The sequence below is a fragment of the Numida meleagris genome, chromosome 5, assembly GCF_002078875.1.
Source record: "Numida meleagris isolate 19003 breed g44 Domestic line chromosome 5, NumMel1.0, whole genome shotgun sequence".
In the NCBI taxonomy this organism is placed as follows: domain Eukaryota; kingdom Metazoa; phylum Chordata; class Aves; order Galliformes; family Numididae; genus Numida; species Numida meleagris.
The window spans coordinates 40,736,097-40,750,913 of NC_034413.1; the positions used below are offsets into that span (position 1 = coordinate 40,736,097).

Here is a 14,817-nt window from a genome sequence, read left to right on the forward strand (position 1 = left end):
ACAGCGTACCAGAACATGCTACAATTACAGAAACAGTGACATTATGAAAACAATCAGATTGATACTTAGGGCAACTCAGAACCAAAACCGAGGACAGCAGTTTTACATATTGTACTGGGTGTTACACCTGAGAAAGTGGCTGTGAGAACACCAGAGGTTCGTATCTTCAGTGTACTGTTTCTTTAATGGTAACGCTGTACCAGATTATGAGTTTTCATGCATTTTGGGTTTAGTGGTGTTTTTTTTTTTTTTTTTNNAGGGGAGGGGATGTGTTGCAAGGTGTTCCTCCTCTATTAACTTTATGAGAATGATGAAATGAACTGTAACTAGAATTTGGGTAGGGTATCGGTTTTATGTGAGTAGTAACAATGAAAACATTTTTTCGTACTGCAGTACAGTTCCCTCTAGGCTAGCCAGTGTTGCTGCTTAGCATTTGCAAGGATTAAGTCAGAGTTAAAGGAAGGGTGATCTCTGCATTCTTAGGGTTGTAGCAGTGCATTTGATATCTTTGCAAAGGAATCTGCAAATATAGACCTGTTTGTACTGCTTCAGTACACCTGAGTGGAATAGAGGAACTGCTGAAGTTGTATCTTACTGTTAATTAAATCACTATATTGTTACACCACCATATACAGTCAAATCTAAACTCACATATATTATACACTGCATGTGCCTATGCCCCTAGGCATGTAAAACAAAATGATTACTGGCAGTAACATTTCAAGATACCGACAAATGTACATGCCTGTGAAGACACGTGTGTTTTTCGTTAGGTAGACGTGCAAGTTTTCTTATTTAATTATTAACCTTGGGCTTGTGTTAATTAATAAAATAAGTTAACATGTTCATGTTAAAAATGCATGTTCAAAAAACAAGGTCAAATATCCAACTAATTTTATGGGTTTTTTGCCCCCTTTATTTTCTGTTTTAGTAAATATACATAAATAGAAATTGTGTTACTTACATACATTAACTATATTACATGTTTTATACGTGGCCTAAGACAATTCCCCTTCACTCAGTGCAGCCCTGGCAAGCCAAAAGGTTGGACACCCATACATTAAGGTAGTTGAAACTATCTAGGATGTGGTGAAACAATAACATTTCAGTAAATATTGAGTGCTTAGTCTGACTTTACTACTTCCATTAAAAAAAAAAAAAAAAAGATGCTTGAGTCAAATCCAATTCCTAGGTTGCAGAACTAAGTCTACTGTCTAATTATGGGCTTGCAAAGCTGAAAATCTGTCTGCTTTTTTATTACGTACTTCTAAAGCTGAACTTTTGAAGTTTGAAAGAGTGAATATGAATTATTTTAAGTGGATTCTTTAGTTAAGGTGGAGTTTTCTAGTAACCAAAAAAGGTGGTTTTAATACTTCTGTGCTGGCAACAATCCACTTGAGAATACAAATCTTCTCAATAGAGGTATTCTACCAGTATTTTATTTTTGCTGCTTGAGTATTAGAGATTTCAGGTTTTAAAAGGAAATGCCAAGCCTTGTAATTAGTCCTTTTTGCCTGAATACATAGTGAACTCACAAAATGGTTCCTGTGAGTGTACAAGTACCCTTCTCTGTGCATCCATGTGAACAGTTGTAATCCGCTTGAATAATCACCTTCACTGAATGTCTGTTCAGTAGTGATAACTTTTACAGGAATCAAGAGATACTGTGATACAAGACAACTAGCATGGATTCACTGAGGGCAAGTCATGTCTGACCAACCTAACGTCTTTATATTATGGCCTAACTGCATCGGTAGACAAGGGAGAAGCCACTGATATCTATCTGGACTTCAGTAACTACTTTGACATGGTCCCCTATAACATTCTTCTCTATAAATTAGAAAGATATACATTTGATGGGCAGACCACTGGATGGATGAGGAACTGGTTGCAAGGTCATACTCAGAGGGTCAGTGGTCAATGATTCAATGTCTGGATGGAGGTTGATGACAAGTGCTGTCCCTCAGAGGTCAGTACTGACACTTTAGTATCTTCATCAGTGACATTAACAGTGGGATTGAGTGCACCCTCAACACATTTGCGGATGACACCTACAAGGGATGGAATGCTATTCAAAGAGACATGGACAGGCTGAGCAGCAGGCCCAGTTGAACCTCATGAGGGTCAACAAATCCAAGTGCAAGGTCTTGCACCTGGGTCGTGGCAACCTCTGCTATCAGTACAAGCTGGGTGATGTAAGGATGGAGCACAGCCCTGCCAAAAAAAACAAACTTGGGGGTACAAGTGGAGGGCAAGCTGGACTTGAGCCAGCAATGTGCCCTCACAGTCCAGATGCCAATCGTACCCTGCATGCATCAGAAGAAGTGTGGTCAGCAGGTTGAGGGGGCTCTGCTCTGTGCTGGTGAGACCTCATCTGGAGTCCTGTGTCCACGTGTGATGTCCTCAGTACAGGAGAAACATCAAGCTGTTGGAGCATGTCCAGAGGAAGGTCCCAAAAATGATTCAAAGAATTAAATAATTTCCTATAAGGACAGACTCAGAGAGCCTGGAGAAAAGAAGGCTCCAGGGAGACCTGAGAGCAGACTTCCAATATCTGAAGGGGGCCTATAAAAGAAGCAGACAGGCTCTTTAGCAGGGTTGGTTGTGATAGGGCAAGAAGTGTTTTCAAACTAAAAGAGAGAAGAATTAGACTGGATGTAAGGAAAAAGTTATTCACAGTAAGAACAGGTTGCCCAGAGATGTAGTAGATGCCTTATCCCTGGAGACATTAAAGGTCAGGCTGGACGAGGCTCTGAGCACCTGATCTAGCTGTAGTTGTCCCCATTCATTGCAGGGGAGTTGGACTAGCAGACTTTTATCAGTCCCTTCTAGCTCAAATGATTCTATGATTCAGTTGACAGTTCCTTTAGTTCTCAGAGGTCAGAAACTAATAGGAGAGTAATGGTGGAGTATTGTAGAATCTGGTGAGGATGTTATTGTCTGTAGCCAGAGCTGGATTGGTCATTTGTAGGCAAGTCAGAATTAAATGTTGGAAATGTTTGTATTTTTATCATTATAGTATATAAGATTTTTATTTTTTTAACTTACATCTCCATTTTTCCAGTCTCTAAACAAGGGATTCTTACGTGTACCAGATGTAGAACATACAAAGAAGGAGTGCTATCAAGAAAATGCATGTCCTACTCGCAACCAGGAAAATGTGATAAGAAATTATTTTTCCCTAGAGATAAATTTACTCATACTACCATCTTCCCCTTCCTTTTCTTCCCTGAACTTTTCCCTTTCATGCCAAATATTCTCTCTGATTTGTAGGTTTCATTTTGTTTATGTATCAGCAGCTATGGAAAGTGCACCTGTGATTGAAAGTAAAATAGGCCTGTGAGGAAATAATTTCTGCATGCTAAAAATCTCCCTCTTTCAGCACTTTTCCCATTACTTGAGCTTACGCTTTTCTTTTTTTGCTCAAACCTGGAGTACCAATCAGGGATATCCCTATGACCATGTCTGTGTGCCCCCACTGGGTACTAAATGCAGGGCTCTCAGAGCAGCATTGAATCTTTCAGCTCACGGGTCTGCAAGACAGAGCCACAGAGTGTCTTTTTCCTCTTCCCGTTGTTTGTGGAGGAAGCAAGACTGCCTGTGGCTGTGTGGCTGTGTTTATACACAGTTTGCCTGTGGCTAAGACTCGGGTTGCTGCTGGGTGGCTGATAACGGTGTGTGCCATGGGATTGCAGTGTACAGCCCCCCCACTCTGCGATAATCTTCACATTCAGCCTGACAGCTCTGCAGGGCGTGGTACAGTTTGAGATGCCCTTCTGAAGTGTTCTGTAGAGACTGATGGACTGAAAAATACCAAATGTTTTTCTTGTTTGGCTGTTATTTTCTATAGTAACTGTCCTGATAAGGCAAGCTTTTTGCCTTTTCTGCTTTCTTTCTCTGTTCCAGCCTGCTTTTATCTTCCTTGTGGAGCTGCTTACTGTGTTTCTTCACGTTATTTTACCTTTGGGATTAGATGTTTTTATGCAGTGAATATCTCTGGTACTGTGTTGCAATCTGATTTGGTTTCAAATCTCTCTTCATGGATAGCTTTCCCAGAGAATTACCACTGATTCTCTGGAGAAAGTCTAAGTTTTGATTTCTTACAAATAGTTTTCTATATTCTCCTGAATTTCTGCGTACAAGCAAGCTGGTTAATATCAACTTATGCTCCTACTGCATTCTCTGTGCTTCTTAGTTTTTCCCACCTGACTATGGATTAAAATGCAGTGGCACTTGAGGAGTGTGACCTCGTGTAATTATTCTCATTATTTTGCCTTTAAAATTATACTAAGCTAGATATACCTAGCTTGGACCAAGTTTAAAGACTGCTTTTACAAAATGGCTGTGTAGCTTCTCATCACATCTAACCATTGATTAAAGTTGGGTGAAGTCAAGATTAGGACTGTCGTATGTCCTTTGTTCCTCAGCCGCCTTTACCAGAGTATCTCTGGATATTTCTGTCTCCAGCCACTTGAGTTCCTGCTAAGAACCACATCCATGCCTGCTGAGGCATTCTGCAGGAACATGCACAAGTGTTTCTGTTCTGTAGGTCCATCAGCTGAATTGTTCAAGAGCCTGTTAAGCTGTACTGATTAAATTCAATTCTTTATTTGTTAATCATTGCATCAGATTTGAAGACTATGATTATCACTAACACATTATTTAGTAGAGGATTCTTAGTTATTGCACTTCCAGCAAACAGAAGAAAATTAAACCAGCATAGCTTGTTGGTTTAAGCAACCAGAAAGGTTGCTTTAAATGAAGCACAACATGTTCTACATCACTGCATGTGGAATATTCTTTAGTTAAGGGTTATCTAATCATTTTATGGCCATTTCTTTAATACTATCTTTTTTGCCAACCTTTCAGTAGCTTATCATATACTTTTTATCTTTTTCTTACTGTAAATATGTCTTTTTCTTACTGTAAATATTTCCACCCGTGTTTTCTCACTTGCTTTTGGTTTGTCTATACTGATGGATGAAATACCCAGTAGTGTTTAATTTCCATTAAAAAGCATTTATTTATCACACACTCATTTCTTTTTTGCAAATAGCACTGGAGAGCACTCCCTCTGAAAAAATGACAAAAATGTTTTTCCTCTGTTGGAGAAGCCATTTGTGCCTAATGTTATGCATCAAGCTGGGGTGATTCAGTGAACATACTGATGTCTAGGGCACATTTCTCCATGCTCTCATGCAGTCAGCCTCATTTCTGCTCTCATCTGAGCAGCAGTCATACATGAGACAGACACTTGTTTTTAAGGTGTTCAGCAAAGGTGAATATGGCTGCTCAGCAGCTCACTTTCTAAACAGCAAATATCAGTGAGGGAAGAACAAGCCTCAATATATTTTAGAGAAGTGCAACTCCCCTGAAGTTTGAAATCCAAACATTTCTGCACTCTAGCAAAAACTCTGTACCTTGTAGAGAACCAAAGAATCTGTTACAAGTGGTGGATTTGACTGCAAGGAGTGGGAAGAGAAGTAAGTCAAAATAGGGTTGTGCATTTTGCGGTCCATGCTATGTGCTTCTGTTTGACAGTAAAGACATGCGTATTCAAGGCTGAACAAACACTCTTCGTATCTTAGGACATAATTAACAGCTTAGACATGTGATTGATTGTACATTTTCTGGGTAGATTTGGAACTGGTCCCCTGCTCCTTCATCCTGTTTTTTTTTATTGTATACTGTCATTCTGCTGCTATCAGAATGTGTATGTATTTGCCTTTGTTTTGTCAGTAAATCAACATCCCTACAACTTGTGCTGTAAGGAAGATAATTTGTCAAATCTTGCCAGCAGATATCCAGTATTTTTGCATTGCTTTTTTCATTTTCTTTAGCAAGTTCGTTTTTTCATATAAGTGCAGCTAAATCTGTATAAAAGAAGTTTTTTCATGTTCAAGGTTTTTTATGGTCATAAAGAAATGTGTCACTCTGAAAGACTGATTTTTGTTTTAGAGGTTGAAAAGGATGACAAAAGAAAACAGTTGTGTTTTTCTTTTATTATTAAAATATCCTGCACTGCTCTCTACTGGAAGAGTGGAATTCTATTTTAAATATTCAAAACTGCACCTAAAACATAGTCTTTTTTTTTATTTAATTATATTTTTGACCTGGGAAAACTGACTTTTCCTGAGCGTGGATTTGTTTTCCCTTTAAGTTCTGTAGAAAAGCACTGGGATAGAATTCGTATGGAAAAACATTGAAATGAGTAGCCAAAACCTAAGCTGATGACAAATTGCTGGAGCATGTCTTATGAATAGCACAAAAAAAACCTGAGGTGGCCTTATTAATGGCTGTTCTTTTCATAATGTCTCCAACCAATTTACAATTTCGAAAGCATATTTAATAATTTCACCATGGAATTGGACCAAAGCATTGTATGATTCTAAGTCTTGCTTGAGTTAAATGCATAATAAAATTTTCTTTTCAGTTCTGCACAAGAAGGAGTTATTACCTACAAGGGGTCTGTTTCCAAAATTTGCTGTGCAAGAAAGCCCTCCTGGCCATCCCAGGGTGGAATTATTCTCCCAGTTGCTGTCAATAATAGAACTTCTGTTTATTCTAGTATGATGAAAGAGACCCTGGTAATTCTCTGCAGCTGTGCTATCTACCAAATCTTAGCATGTGGAACAAGCACATCTGGTCCTCTGCTAGTATTAAATTAGAATTTGATCTGAGGTGTTTGTCTTGTATATCGCTGTTCAACAGCTCGCTTTCTTAATAGCAAACATAAATGAGGGAAGGACAAGCTTTAATATTCTTCAAATGAAAAAGATCTGTTAAACTGTTTGATAAGATCTGTTGACATCATAAAAATTATTTCTGACTATAGATTGCTGCAAGTGGGATCAGAATAAGCATCATGTTAGAAACTTAGCCTTTTGTCAGTTTTGTGGGGAATGTGTTTGGAAGAATGGCAGACTGCAATGAAAATAGTAATTTGGGAATAAAATGGCACTGATTTGCTTTATGTTTATACAGAGCATTAGTTGTCATCAGCTTTAAATTTCTTAAAGTATCTAAAAGAAACTTAGTATGGTTCTGGTAAAACTTCTTGTTAGCCCTGAACTCAGTAATACAGAAATATTTACCAAGAGTCTGATGGCACACTCAACTTAAGCCTTTGTCTTTGAATTAGCTTATTATGCACAGAGTACACCAAATTCAAGAAACAGCTCTTACTAGTTGCAGGGAGTAGACACTTACATAACCAAATTAAATATTTTTAATCTGTATTATGTAGTTAATGAATGCTTAAGAAATTAACGCACTTATTAAATTGCACATGGTGTTAATATTGAATGATCTAAAGGAGAACTGCTACCTTATCTTCTCTTTAACCTCTCACCGTTTGCGCTAAGGGTAAGAGTAGCTTGACTTTCAGGACAGTTGTATCTTGTGCTATAAGCTCCTTGTCAGCTGGCTCTGCAGTAGGAGCATAACTGTGGGAGGGAACATGAGGTGATGAAAGCAATCGCTGATTTCACAAGTTCCCATCTTTCTATAGTTCTGCCTTAGTATTGCTTTCTAGAGGACCCTGATCTTGACAATGGGAGACCTGTATTTACCAATTTTGCTTTCAAGATTCTGTTGTGGTACTTATTCCACAATGAATACTTGTATTCTTAATGCCACACTGTGCTGGATTCCTGTTATAACATATTAATAGTTCTCTCTGCGTGTTCGTGTGAGATCTGGGTAGAAAAGGCTGCTGAAAAGGTGATAAAGAAATGGCTGTCTCCCAGTTTTATGAGGATGATGAATTAGTTCTTTGTTATTTACTTTAGAAGTCCTGGAGGAGACAGAGTATCTGGTATGTTAGGGATTGCACAAACACACAGGCCTTCATCCCATTAAGCTCCTCTTCTAAAGTCTCAGTTTTGCAAACATATGTGCATTTGCTTAACTTAATTATTACAAGTAATATCATAAGAATTAGGACTTAATGTTAAACAAAATGCAGTGATGTGCCCCATGTAGAAAATGTGCAAAGCAGATTAAAAAAAAGTTGTAAAATTATGTTAATATTTTGCCCTCAAATAAACAAGTCCAATTAATATAAATATTCAGAATGTTTGATCTTAATTTGTTTTTCTCTTGATTATTGTATCTTACTAAAAAAAGAGAGAGAAACCTTATGGAGGCCAAATATAAGCAGTTACGTCTAAAATTTGAACTTAGCTGAATATGAAATAGAACTGCAGTTAACAGACATTCCAAAAAAAATATATATATGTGTATATATATCGGCTACAATGTAACCTATAACATGTATGGTCACTTCATCTCTGTGTGATATTGATGCCTATGCTACAAATATCCTTTTTATTTATAGTTAAAATGCATTTTGCTATTTTTTCCTAAACTGAGTAGTCTGTTCAATGTAAGCTCTAATTCCATCTGCATCCAGTTCAAATCGCTGAGAGCAATAAAAATATCAGTGGTGATACTTAAATGTCAAAGCAGATGCTCATCTGTAAGATGGTCCATGTTCCATAAATATTGATAAAATGCTTCTATGTTTCTGTATACTTCAAGTCTTGGGTTATTTCTTTTGTAATATTTTTAGCAAATTCAATTCATATGTATGTTGGAGAGGTTGTCAATCATTTCGATGTGCTTTCAGTAGTTTCTGTCCATACTTGACTGTGTACATCTACCCCTCTCTCTTTATCAGAAATGAGAGGTAGGGCAGGTAAGGCAGCTATCCGGCTTCTGGAAGCACACTCAGCACAATCCCAGCCAAGGCCTGTCCTAAATGTGTGTCAAGGAGCACCAGTCTCCCTACACTGGTGATGCCCCTGGAACTGCAAGTTTCCAAACCCTCCAAAGAGGAGCAAGCTGAAGCATGCCCTGCCATTGCCAACTCACTGCGGTTAGCAGGGACCTTTGCTTGCTGTTCAGCTGAGCCTTGTCCATATTTGCAGCTGTTATCTCCTATGTTTATGTAAGAATCCTGCAATGTATATAACATACTAATTCCTCTCCCTCACCTTGTCACAAATCCTACTGCAATTATACTGTAATTATAATGATGTCTAAAATATATTAATGTTGTGCCAAGCATGCCTACAGGTGTCCAGTATTGCCAGAATTTCTCTTAGATTCTCAACTGTCCTTATCTACCTTTTTCTTGTCCTTTTTTTTCTTTAGATTAGTGCTATTATTATTAAAATACACAGACATTCACTCATCTTTCGCTTTCTGTCTGTTACACGTAGTATCTATATTGTTCAGGAATCATTCTTTTTTCTCAATGTGCATTTTCTGCAGCTGTGACCAGGGAAGAACACATCCTTTATTAAAGTGTTGGGAGTTGCTGTATAAAAGACATCAAATAAATAACAAAGGTTTCCGCTTTGTTATCAGAAAACCTTGGACTCCTAGGTAGAGAATTGCAATAGCAGAGAGCATTGAAAGCGGTTATGCCTGGATTACAGTGTTTTGATTGTGCTCAAGGTGACACAACACATTTTAGAGTCAGTAGCAAATTTGTAATGAGACTTAATCACTGGTAGTACTGCAAAGTTTCTTTGCTGGTATACAGCTCGAGCATGTTGACTGTTAAAAACTTTCAAGGTGGTGTCGAAAGCATCTGTACTTTCACAAACTGCAGTTGCTCTTTAAACTGTAAAGACTTAAAAATTATAGATACCTTCATGCATCATGTTATGCATAGAAATTTTTGTACTTCAGAGATAAGAGTGAATTCATACTTTTTAGTTAGTATAACGTTGACATGTTACAGGTATATGGTGTGACTAAACCAGCTGGACCTCAGCATGGAAATCAACCAGGTGATTCATAATTAAATTATCGTACAAACAAATGTGGTTTGGGCAGGATTTTCACACCTTTCATAAAGTTTAGCAGAAGCAAGCAAAACTGTACTGAAGTGTATAAAGGAATTTCAGTATACAAATAAAGTGATAAGGTCCCTTAGAAATATCATGATTTGTGTATCGGCAGGTATACGCTTGGTTGGTGCTAAAGAAAGTCTACTATGATTACTTAGAAAAAAAATGTAATCTCTAGTAGAAATGTCCTGAATCTGAGCCTTACTTTTCATAAGTTAACTTCTGCTTCCCTTAAATCTATGAAGTTCCCATACCAAGAAGCTGTAAGAGCAGACTCGGGCCTTTTTACTTTATCTTATACCACAGTATATCAGTTTTAGTAACCTACTCCAAACCGTTGGCCCATTTTGATCAATGAGAACTATCTTACATGCTTGGTTTTTGTACGATTTCATTTTTTTCCAAACCAACAGTTTCACAGTTAAAATAAAGTTACTTAACCTGTAATTCACGACATCTATAGGATCAAGTTAAAATGGATTTGAAGCTTTTTGAGAACTCTTAAGCTTGTCTAACTGGAACTCAATGCCTGTTATTCTCTTGATTATAAATAACTATATATAAATATGTTATCAACCATTGAAATGGTTGTCCTTCCAAAATATTACTTGGAAATAGTTGGAAAATATGATTACTTGAGTTAGGCCTTTCAATGCGTAACTTATTTCTCACAATTATACTTTCTTCAGTTTCTTGGCAGTACAGAAGTGGAGCAGCCCAAAGGCACAGAAGTTGTAAGAGATGCTGTTAGAAAGTTAAAGGTAAGGAACCATTGTGAAATACAAATAGAATGTATTCTTAACTTATTTGCATAGACAAGACACTTTTTTGGCGCCAATGTTTTCTGGAAGCAGCTGCTTTTACTGGTATTGCAGGCACTTCTGTATTGTGTCCATGTTACCAGCTGTACTAATATTTAGTTCTCTCCTACATTATATGATTATAGTATAAATTGTGTGTGCCTTAACATGCGATGCTTGTTCTTTGGAAATTTTAGAGCTTCCTAAATCCTAATCTAGGTAGCAACAGTTTGTTTTAGCTGCCATTCTTCCGAAGAGGGTATTGAATGCCTCTAATTACTGCTATTAGTGCTCATCAGATGTGTTGCCAGAGAATTTCCTTGACCATATAACCAATGGCTTCATTAATGCCTGTCCTGCATTTCTCTGAGCCAAGTAGTGCTTACTAGTCAATGCCTAGTGTTATATGCCAAAGGAAATTTGTCAGACATTATAACCTAGTTGTTTTCTTGCATAAGTGTATGTAGGTATGATACTTTTTTAACATCTGCAGCATGATTATATGGATTGTTTCTAATCACAACTTTTTAATTGTTAATCACAGTTTGTGTTTAATGAAAATTATTAGCTATCTATTAAAATGACTCTTCCTTAATGTATGGGGCAATTTTTACAACTGGAACGCATTGGACTACCAATATTTTGAATACTGTTATTGTGAGCTATTTTTTCATCGCATCATCAAACTATGAGGGCATATACATTTGATATGCAGCTTTACTTTAAATCAGAATGCCTCAACTCAGCACAAAGAATTTTTCATTTCCTAGAAGAATTTTGTGCAAGGCTAGCATGCAACTCTGCAAACTTGCTTTTACCAGCAGGTGGAGCTAACGCCCTACAATAAAATAAAATTCGGGGAAATTACTTGATGCTTCCTTCTACTTGTTTTATCCTGAGTCCTACTGTTTATACTTTCTAAACACCTGCTGATTTTGGTTGGTCAGTTGCAATTTTGAATACACAGTTGTTTCAAGCATCTATATTTCATTTTCCTAGGTTATCCAATGATTGTTTTGTTTTCTAGTCAGGATTTTCCCTTGTTTTCGAATTTCTGGTGACTATACTGCAGGACAAAGAATAAATCTGGACACTAATTAATACGTCCATTTCTAAGATAAAGGGGATTGTTCTCATAGTTTATTACAAACACTTTTTCTTTACAGTTTTCTAATTACAATAATTTCTAGAATGAATTAAAAACTCGAAGAAATGGTACCAAGATGTTGGATCAACATGCTTGTATTCAAATGTGTGAATGTTGTCAAGTCACACTTCATAAAATAAAGCGTTATTTCTTTTAATTAATGGAGGATATAATGTTTAATTGAGACTGTAGAAATGAATTTCAGCCTTCTCAAAAAGTTGAAGTGTTGCCAGAGATGAGAAGAGATTGCAAGATCAACATAACAAATGGAAGGGGCGGCATTACCAGACCCCGAGTAAGAAAGGACTTTGGAATAGCCTTCGGGAGAAACCAGGAGTCGGTGCTTGTTTACACTGTTTCTCCATCGCTTTCTTTACAGGTCTGATCTTAAGGCTGCTCTCTTTTACTCACCTTCCAGCTCAGTCTCCCCTTTCTCCTCTTTTTTTTTTTTTTTCTTCTGTAAATGGAGGTGAGAGATAATGCCAAAGGCACTGATCACTTCAAAGTCACTTAAAATACTCTTCATTGCTCCCTGACCACTAAGGTTAGCAAAATGAAGGGTACTCTCACAAAACTCTGCTTGACCTATCAGGCTGCTGTCATTAGCACACCATCAGTCCTAATGTTCTGAGCTTCCTTTCATGGCTAAACTGGGTTGTACTGCTTCTTCTTGAAGGAACAGAGAAGAGCAGACAACAGAAAACCTTTCACTGTTGGGAGGAAGAGGTTTCCAGACAAGCCTTACAGCCATGGCAGTTCACTTTGAAGTACTTGAGAAAGCAGAATGTGTGGCTGGGGACCAAAGGAGGTCGTATGAGAAGTGCTAAGGAAGAGAATACCCACTTCCTTTCAACAAACAAACAAAAGTCTACAAGGAATGAGAGATGGAAAAAGGATTTTATTGCACTGTCTTCTACACTTACATGTCTATGTAGTTATGAATAGATCAGAGCCTTCTTCTCAGTCCAGTGTGTTTTTGGAAAATAAAATACTTATCCTTGGATAGTGAATTTCTGAGGCAGCCTGTTCCCTACCCAACAGATTATTGAGAGATATCTGTGGCCTTTTCATTCTTGACTTCTTCGTGACTGTTTTTCAGAGATCATGGTTTCATTAGATCCACATAACATATGCATGAGAGCTTGGATCATAATGTGACCTAGAAGAAATTGTGGCTATTTTCTTAAGAAATCTCCTCCTAATGGATGCTGCTATGAAAAACTTTAGGAAAAACTTGTTCACAGCGTCTGGTAGAAAGCCGTCTCTCAGCATAGACAACTGTTACCCTCAAACAGGCATCTTTAGAGATGTCCACATGAAGTGCCGTGCATGGTATCTGATACTGGAAGTCTGTGCAGGAGGAAGGAATTGAACCTTTGTTCCCTAGGCTGAAGATCAGCACCCAAATCATAGAAATTTCTTCCTTTGACATTTCAAGTTTATCTTTAGTATGTGATTGAATCATGCAGAGAGGTGTTAAATACTAAGTAAAATCTCATCAATTTTATTTGCAAAGTGTAATTTGGGAGAAATTTTTTTAACCATTTTTTTTATTAGCTTACACTTGTGACTGATTTTCTTGTATGTCTTTTTCTTCATGTTGTTTTTGCTGATTAACCTTCTGATTGCAGTTTGTTAATGCTGGCTACATAAGCATTTCAAATATAACTATTAATAATATGAGACCGTGTTATTTTACCTGCTACTGCAATAAACAACAAGATGTATGGAAATCTTTTCTTGTTTAAAATAATAACAACAACAAAAACAACTATGTTAAACCATTGAAAGTAGATTGATTTATATGTGTTTTTTGCCCTAAAAAAAAAAGAAGGAAATATGATGTTAATTCCAAAGCAGTTAAATAAAGGCTAGCTCATCCCCCTGAGCTGCTCAAACTACTATTGAACCAAATTTGAGTGCCTTGCCTGAGAACAATAAATGTATAAAGTAACAGCTTAAGAATTTGGCCCATCCTATCCCTTTGCAGGCCATGCTCTGATTCATTATAGTTTTGTATCATTGTCCATTTTGATGCCAATGGGTGGCTACAGATTTTTACCCTCTTATATAATGCTGTTACCGTGTGCAATATAAATATTACTTTGTTTCAGATGTGTGCTGAAAGGACAAAATTACGTTTGTGAGTCTCCTATGCCCAGAGGCACCTGAACGTCCATTTTACAAAGAAGGAACAAGCAGACGTAAGGAGAGGAAAAAAAAGAACAAATGGCAGATACCTAAAAAGTGTTAGGGTTAGAGTTTGGGAAGTGGCTGAAGCAGGCATTCTGAGGAGGTCAGCTATAACATTATTGGTCTGTGCTTGTATGGTATCTGTTCTTACACAGAGAACAGGGATTGGGCAGGAAAAGCATCAAGAAAGATAACAGCTATATATACAGACTTTCTGGATTTATCAATGTGCCCATTTCAGTCATTAGACCTCAGTAGATATTTGGTTAAAAATCTTGTTCATCTCTCCGGATGTCTGTGGCGCAGAGTCCTTATGTCTTTCACCATTAACTTGTTTTTGATTTGCCCCGTCTCTGTATTTGACAGAGCTTATAAAGCGGCTTTGCTATCTCTTGCAAGTTTTCTCAGTTTTATCAACATCCTTCTGGATTTGGAAACCTCAGAACATAGAATTTGAATTGCCATTTCACAAGCAGCCGATTCAGTGCACTCTTCTTAAGGATCTGTTTAAAATATCCAAGGTTTGGATTCTTCACTTCAAGAGTCTATAGTTTGCAGAAAGCCAACCATGACATCAGTCTATGCTTAATTCTGTAGTGTTCTGCTTGGTTGTGTTGCTTTATCTGCAACTCCATCAGCGCTGGTATTCTGCAGGTTTTCTCTGTAATGATTTTAAATTTCACTGCAGATCCTGAGTAACTTTTCTCCCCATTTTTGTATCTTACTTTTTTCAGTCTGCAGATTTTATCGGTTTTCTTCCTGCTCATTTTTCAATACTGTCGTGCTTAAGAAATAAACACTGCTGGAATACATTAGA

The 14,817-nt window shown here is 37.4% G+C and overlaps 1 protein-coding gene across 6 annotated transcripts in view; it reads left to right on the forward strand.

Moving 5' to 3' along the window:
* The window catches only part of GULP1 (GULP, engulfment adaptor PTB domain containing 1), a 164,043-nt gene that overhangs the window by 103,139 nt on the left and 46,087 nt on the right, over positions 1-14,817 (forward strand). For all 6 annotated transcript variants that reach the window (XM_021400229.1, XM_021400231.1, XM_021400234.1 and 3 more), the window contains exon 4: positions 10,550-10,621. In XM_021400229.1, coding sequence (XP_021255904.1) covers positions 10,550-10,621 — 72 coding nt within the window. The remainder of the gene's footprint in view (positions 1-10,549; positions 10,622-14,817) is intronic.